The sequence below is a fragment of the Calidris pugnax genome, unplaced genomic scaffold, assembly GCF_001431845.1.
Source record: "Calidris pugnax isolate Ruff unplaced genomic scaffold, ASM143184v1 scaffold347, whole genome shotgun sequence".
In the NCBI taxonomy this organism is placed as follows: domain Eukaryota; kingdom Metazoa; phylum Chordata; class Aves; order Charadriiformes; family Scolopacidae; genus Calidris; species Calidris pugnax.
The window spans coordinates 127,615-134,268 of record NW_015091298.1 but is presented as its reverse complement, the minus strand read 5'-3'; the positions used below and the strand labels follow the sequence as shown (position 1 = coordinate 134,268).

Genomic DNA, 6,654 nt, shown 5'->3' with positions numbered 1-6,654 from the left:
CGGTTCTTAAACACAGCCAGGGATGGTGACTCAACCCCCTCCCTGGGCAGCCTATTCCAATGCCCGACCACTCTCTCTGTGAAGAATTGTTTCCTAATGTCCAGTCTAAACCTACCCTGGCATAACTTGAACCCATTACCCCTTGTCCTATCATCTGTGACTTGGGAGAAGAGACCGACCCCCACCTCTCTACACCTTCCTTTCAGGTAGTTGTAGAGAGCAATAAGGTCTCCCCTCAGTCTCCTCTTCCCCAGACTGAACAACCCCAGCTCCCTCAGCCTCTCTTCATAAGACTTACTCTCCAGACCCCTCACCAGCTTCGTTGCCCTTCTCTGGACCTGCTTCAGCACCTCAATGTCTTTCTTGTGGTAGGGGGCCCAAAACTGGACACAGTACTCGAGGTGGGGCCTCACCAGTGCCAGGTCACACACCTGCCAGATGCAGGTGTGTGGAACCCTCGCACTCTGGGAAGGCAGGGAAGAGGGGCAAGCGCCGCGCTTCGGCCTTGCTATGGCTCGAGGAGCCCACAACAATTTATTGCCATTCAGCCAATGACACCCAATTAGCCCTCCCCATATGAGAAGGGGAATTGGGGAAAAACAAGGAAACCCAAGGGTTGTAGCATAAACAGATTTAATAGAATAACACTAAATAATTAACATTAATAACATTAAAGAACCACTATTGATCCCGATACCGATACAGAATAACACTAAATAATTAACATTAATAACATTAAAGAACCACTATTGATCCCAATACTGATATAAAACACAGAAGGAGTATCCCCATCCTGTTCCACCCCAGGGAGCCGTGCACTCCCCGCAGGGACAGCCCATGTGGGACACTGCCAGCGGGAGGAAGGGAAGGGCTCAGGGCTCCAGCACTGGGGCAAGGAGTTCTCAGGATCCCAGCCATCAAGGGAGAGAGACAAACTCCTCAGCAAACTTTCTAAATTTCTGTGGAATGTGGCGTTTGTGGTATGAAATAACCCCGTTGGCAGCTTGGGCCAAGTGCCCGGGTCTCGCTCCTTCTCGTCCCCGCTCCTGGGGAGCTCGAAAACACCCAGACCTTGAAACCCGCAGCTGTAAACACTTTCACCAATTCAGACACTAGAGTCTTCTAAAAGTGCGGTTTATCCCAGGCATTAGGAGAGACCTTACGGAAAAGTAAAATTACTGAAAGAGATATTAGTCCTGTGTCGCTCAAACCAGGAGAAGCCTGTGGATGGAAGGCCACTGGTTTCCTTTGGTTTGCTCCTGGAGGTGCCCAGCAGCTTGTGGTCACCCCACCCTGCTTTACATGGTTAACTTCCTTGGTTTCGGCTTTTCTCCAGGTCAGCCAGCAAGTCCACAATCTCTGCGAAACACAAGGATGGCGTTAATCAAAACAGAATATTTGTTATAGGTTTTTGTTGGTTTTCTCCCCCCCGCCCCCGATGAGAAGATAGATCTCCCTCACTGATAACATCTGGGACATGAAGTCCCTCTCTCCTCAGGCCAGCAAGAATGGGCAACCATTAGTGGGGAACGACCCGAGGAGCCTCTGGTGAGTACAGCCCAAAGAGAAGCAGCCATGAATACAGAGACATGTCTGGAAACAGCTGTGAGAAGACCTCCTTCCAGCTCGGCCCCACACGGGCATGGCCTGGCGTTGGATTAGAGGAATAAAGACATGCTATGTCCTCCGTGTGGATTTGACAACATCTCTGATGATTTTTTTGGCATTTTCACTTCAGCCGGGGTGATTCCCGGCAGCAGGGTCTGTTGGGAGACAGAGGCACAGGGAGCACAGCACATGGCAGGAGCTGGGTGGTTTCTTATGCACGGTCTTGTACACATCTCTTGTGCGGAAACCATCCCCGTAGGATGGAGTGGATGAGACTGAAGGAAGCTTTCTCCCCTTGGAGGGATGAACTGAAGGAAGGGTACAATCTCTGTGCCTCCAAGAACACCAGAAAGGTTCCTCTATCTTCCAATGGACATCAATTATTTATCTGATCAGACCCAAACCAACTTCAGAGACAGTGAAATCTTCTCTAAACCTGAGGAGGAACTTCTTTGCTGTGAGGGTGGCAGAGCACTGGAACAGGCTGCCCAGGGAGGTGGTGGAGTCTCCTTCTCTGGAGACATTCAAACCCACCTGGACACATTCCTGTGGGACCTGCTCTGGGTGGCCCTGCTTTGGCAGGGGGTTGGACTAGATGATCTCCAGAGGTTCCTTCCAACCCCATGGGATTCTGTGATTCCCCGCCTCAGAGCAATTCCCAAGATTGCAGTTTATTGCTCAAAGCCCAAGGCAGAAAACGTTCCTGCACCGTGGACAGGACCGTTCCCCCCAGCTGACGGGATCTGCAGGACCTGAGTGGGGATTAACCCACACACCCCTGCTCCCTGTTCTGCACTCCTTTGAGAGAAAAAGCTTACTCTTACAGTGATGCCAAATGAAAAGCCCCCTGACTATCATCCAGTCATGGAGAAAGAGAGGTCTAGTATTAGGGGACTCATTAGCATGAGAAGGTAGGACAAGGAGTGATCTCGAAACACAAAGCCAGACAGATTCATGTGGAAAATAAGGGGCAAACTGACCCTTGAAGCAGCTTATTGAAGGATACAAAACCCTGTGGAGCAGATGTCTGGGATGCTTACCCTCAGCAGAAGGGCGTTCGGAAGGGTCAAAGGCCCGGCAGTGGTCAATGATTTTCCTCAGGGCTTCAGGACAATCTTCCCCGACAGGGTCCCGGTAATGGTGGTCACAAATTTTCTCTATGATCTCCTGGGGAGTGCAGCCTAGACAACAGATGAGCAAGCAAGAGTGTCAGGCCAGAACTCTGCTGCCACAGGAGAGTGCTGGGGAGGAAACCCAGCACAAAGGCAGGCCAAGAGCCTTCTTGTGGTTTATGGCATGGAGAAACCAGCAGAGAAGCCACCCAAACTATGTCTGCAAGGAGCCACGCTGTAACGGGCATGACACTGTTGGGCTCCAGTGAAGCAAGGCGATGTGTTTATGCCTCAATGCACAGGAACATCAAATAGAGACAAAAATTACTTGCATGTTTGTGGTTTAAGCATGTCCCTGAAATGCTTTACTGTATTGGAGTCCCAGGAGAAGCCATCAAGCTGAAGTGCAGAGCCAGGCACACCAGGCACTGCCACTGAGACCCACATGCCACGGGACGCTCCGGGAAGGAGCAGGGAGCATCCAACACCAGCCAGCAGCCCCTCCGGGCTGTGTGGCTTTTATGTGGGGGACGAGATACATCTGTCTCACCTTCAAATGGGATTTTGGAGGTCGCGATCTCCCACAGCACGATCCCGAAGCTGGAAGGAGACAAGCAGGAGTCTCAGCATGGATCCTACCACCTTCTACTACTTCATAACGGAGGGGACTGTCGGGCTATGCCAACCACAAATGGCTGCTTATGAGTCCCATTAAACCTGGCCTTTCTCCATAACTCAACAGCTACCCTGCCCAACATCTGCCTGCTTTGGGACATCTCTCCTGGGAGGGACAGACACACCTGTATATTTCAGAGGGCTTCTTGTAGGGGTAGTTGCTTTCTTTCAGGTTCTCGGGGGCAACGTAAGCCAACATAGAGACTTGTTTCCAGTTCTTCTTGGCTTTCCTCTTGATGGATGACTCTGTCTCACCCAGCTCGAATCCCGACAGCTGATGGGCAGAACGAGAGAGAGAGGGGGGTGGAGAAGTGGTAGAAACGCAGCCTGCAGAAACCTGTGGCATGGCTGGGGGGTGGCCCAAGCTGAGATGTCTAAGGTGACAGGGGAGATGACTCTAACCCAGGTGTTATTCTGGACTATCATAATTCCCTTTGGTGTTGGTGGGGGAAGAGATCCACAAAACCCATGCAAAACTCCCAGAAGCTTCTCCGAGTGTGGTCCTTACCTTCACACAGTAATCCCCAGCCACCAGGAACTTGCTACTGCAGATGCAGCCATGGAGTCGGGACTTCTCCTCTGTCCAGTGCAACCTGCAGCCAGATGGAACAAAGGGCTGGTTATGGACCCATCCCTACCTTGAGTCTCCTTCTTTCCATGTATGGGAGGGACCAACATGCACCTAGAGAAGCCAGCAGCTTTCTGCCTCTCTTGGTGGACCAACCCTGCCAAGCCAACCTTTCCACCAGGTGCTGAAAGAGCCGCTGTGGGCAAAATAACAAGTCTTGTGGATGAGCAGGGCCCATAAGAACTGGCCGTGCTGTGGGGTGCTCCTGAAGCTGCCCTATGGGTGGGTGGAAGGGGGTTTGTCCCTTCCAGGCCTTCACAGGCCTCAAGCCAGATGTAGGGGCCAGTGACCAGGAGAGACGGGCACTACCGCATCCAAACCCACTGCCTACCTCTTCACCAGCCTCCCATCCCAGTGTCCCAAGGTGGTGGAAACAGTGTCTAACAGGCAACCACTGCTTACTAAGAGAGACCAGGAAGCTAAGTGTGGCTGGTGGACCACCAAGTGGACTCACTCACCGCTTCAGGCAGGAGCTCACCTGTAAAGGCCTCTGGCAGCTCCCAGGGCCATTCGAATGCGGATCTCCCAGGAGAGATGCTGTTGCGTGGTCAGTACATCCCGCAGCGTCCCGTGCTTACAGTACTCCATGACGATGGAGAAGCAGGGGCTTCCATCTGCAAGGCAAAACCTTGAGCATCCCACCTTGTGCCACCTCCTGGGAGGGGACCACAACAAGTCATCTGCCACCAGCTAGCATCGGGGACAGGCAGGGGAGAGGAAGGGTGACACTAATGCGACACCTCCTACCTTTCTCCTCAATGCAGATCCCATACATGCGCAGGATGTTTGGAGACTCAAACTTCTTCAGGGTCTGAATCTCCTTCTCAAAGATGTCTCTCACCTTCCTGCAGAAAGGGACAGCATGGTGAGGTCCACAGAGCAAGGTGTGACATGGCACTGTGTCACCCTCCCCTCCTGGCTGCCCCATGTCACTCCTGCCCAGAACAACTCACGCCGGGTCAGTGGTCAGCGGCCTCTTGAAGGTTTTGATGGCCACAGGGTACTTGAGGTACTCGCCCTCATAGAGGTCATAGCTCTCGGTGTCCTGCAGGTGTCTGTAGAAGGTGAGCTGATCCCGCCCGATCTCGGTGATGTCTTCTCTTTTACCAACATTGACTTTCTTCAAGGCTACTCCCGCCATGGGCCAAGAGGGAATGAGGGACACGTTAGGCAGGGCTCGGAGAGGAAGGACACAGTGCTCAGGGTGCCTGGAGGTACAATGGTGACTTACACTCCATCACGCGCACAATTTGGTTCAGCTCGCTCTGCATCCAGTCTACCTTGCTCTCCACACTTTGCGTGTTGATGTAGATGTCCCCAGACACGTCTTTGGGCTCCTCAGTACCTGGGGAGAGAAATGCGCAGAGGTGGGGCCGTTAGATAAACATTTAGGAATGAAGTGGTTAGATTTTCTTGTGGTTTAAATGTCTCTTTGTCTCCCCTTGACCATGGCCGTCAGCCAAAGCTGGGCAGCAGCTGGGAAGAGGTGCCAACTGCTGGTTTCAGGGAAAGAGGGTTTGTTAAATGTCCACTTACTTGCGATCACCTGATCCAAGAAAGCCCTGTCATCCATCAGGTCCTCGGCGTCCTGCCTGTGACGGGTCTTTGCCTGGAAAGCCTCCAGGAACGCCTGCTTCTGCTCTGCCTGCAGCAGGAGTGAGAGCCCCTGGGCAATGTCCTCCAGGCTCTCGTTCACCCAGACGAACTCTTCGCTGGCGCTGTGGGCTCTCAGGAACTTCTGGATCCAGCTGGTCTGGGTGTATTTCATCACCAGTTTCTGGGCTTCCCTCATCACCCGGAGAAGCTTCTTCAACAGTTCCTCTTCATGGTGGGAGATGTGCTTTGGCGGCTGAGCCTTGAGGATCCTCACGGGCCCCAGCAGGATCTGGATGCGCTCCACGAGGCGCTGGCACTGGTGCTTACAGCACTTCACCTGCTCAAATTGGGCGTGGATGGCCTGGGCCAAGGAGAGGACCCTCTCCACGATGTCCATGCTTGCAGCAAAGGTCTCCGCCTCTGGGGACACGGGCTGGCGGCGTCTGGTGGAGGTGACCTTCGGGCACCACTCGGAGATCAGCCGGATGCCACACTCCCACTCCTTCCGCCCTAAGGAACAGCCTTAACATGGCACACTGCCCTCCAGGTCTCCTACAGCCCCTCTCCTACAGCCAGAGATGGTTTGGCTTCATTTACATAAATTAATTTAGCGTTAGCCATACCCAGAGAGCTTGTGCACAGAGGAGCAGGGTCAGCAATGACCCAAGGAGCATCCCCCAGGCAGCGGTCCCTCAGCACCAGCCCCACACCACCCTGGGGTCCTGCCCACAGAGCATAAAGACCCTTTTTCACCTCTAGCCAACGTCTCTCTCTGGTACCACCTGTCTAATAAAAGCTTTCACTGTTTTTCACACCATCTCCTCCTCCTCCTCCTCCATAGTTTCTCCCGGTAGCTCCTGTATTGCCCGCTTAAGACCTTTAAATCAAACTCTTCCCATCTGCTCAGCCTCCCTGCGGAGATGATCCCCGTTCCCCAGGCCCCATCCAAGCAGCAGGGACGGAAAAACTGCCCAGGCAGTTTTTAAGATAAATTAGTTTTTAAGAGAAATTAGTTTTTAAGAGAAATTAGCAGCA

At 53.0% G+C, this 6,654-nt stretch overlaps 1 protein-coding gene across 1 annotated transcript in view; it reads right to left on the bottom strand.

Annotated features, from left to right (window-relative positions):
- Nucleotides 1-749: 749 nt before the first annotated feature.
- MLKL (mixed lineage kinase domain-like) overlaps nucleotides 750-6,654 on the bottom strand; it is a 6,340-nt gene continuing 435 nt past the window's right edge. The window contains exons 2-11 of the mRNA XM_014960760.1: nucleotides 5,560-6,129; nucleotides 5,255-5,368; nucleotides 4,977-5,151; nucleotides 4,771-4,868; nucleotides 4,502-4,637; nucleotides 3,904-3,988; nucleotides 3,521-3,669; nucleotides 3,271-3,320; nucleotides 2,649-2,789; nucleotides 750-1,359 (exon numbers count right to left, since the gene is read on the bottom strand). Coding sequence (XP_014816246.1) covers nucleotides 1,307-1,359; nucleotides 2,649-2,789; nucleotides 3,271-3,320; nucleotides 3,521-3,669; nucleotides 3,904-3,988; nucleotides 4,502-4,637; nucleotides 4,771-4,868; nucleotides 4,977-5,151; nucleotides 5,255-5,368; nucleotides 5,560-6,016 — 1,458 coding nt within the window. The 5' untranslated portion in view covers nucleotides 6,017-6,129 and the 3' untranslated portion in view covers nucleotides 750-1,306. The remainder of the gene's footprint in view (nucleotides 1,360-2,648; nucleotides 2,790-3,270; nucleotides 3,321-3,520; nucleotides 3,670-3,903; nucleotides 3,989-4,501; nucleotides 4,638-4,770; nucleotides 4,869-4,976; nucleotides 5,152-5,254; nucleotides 5,369-5,559; nucleotides 6,130-6,654) is intronic.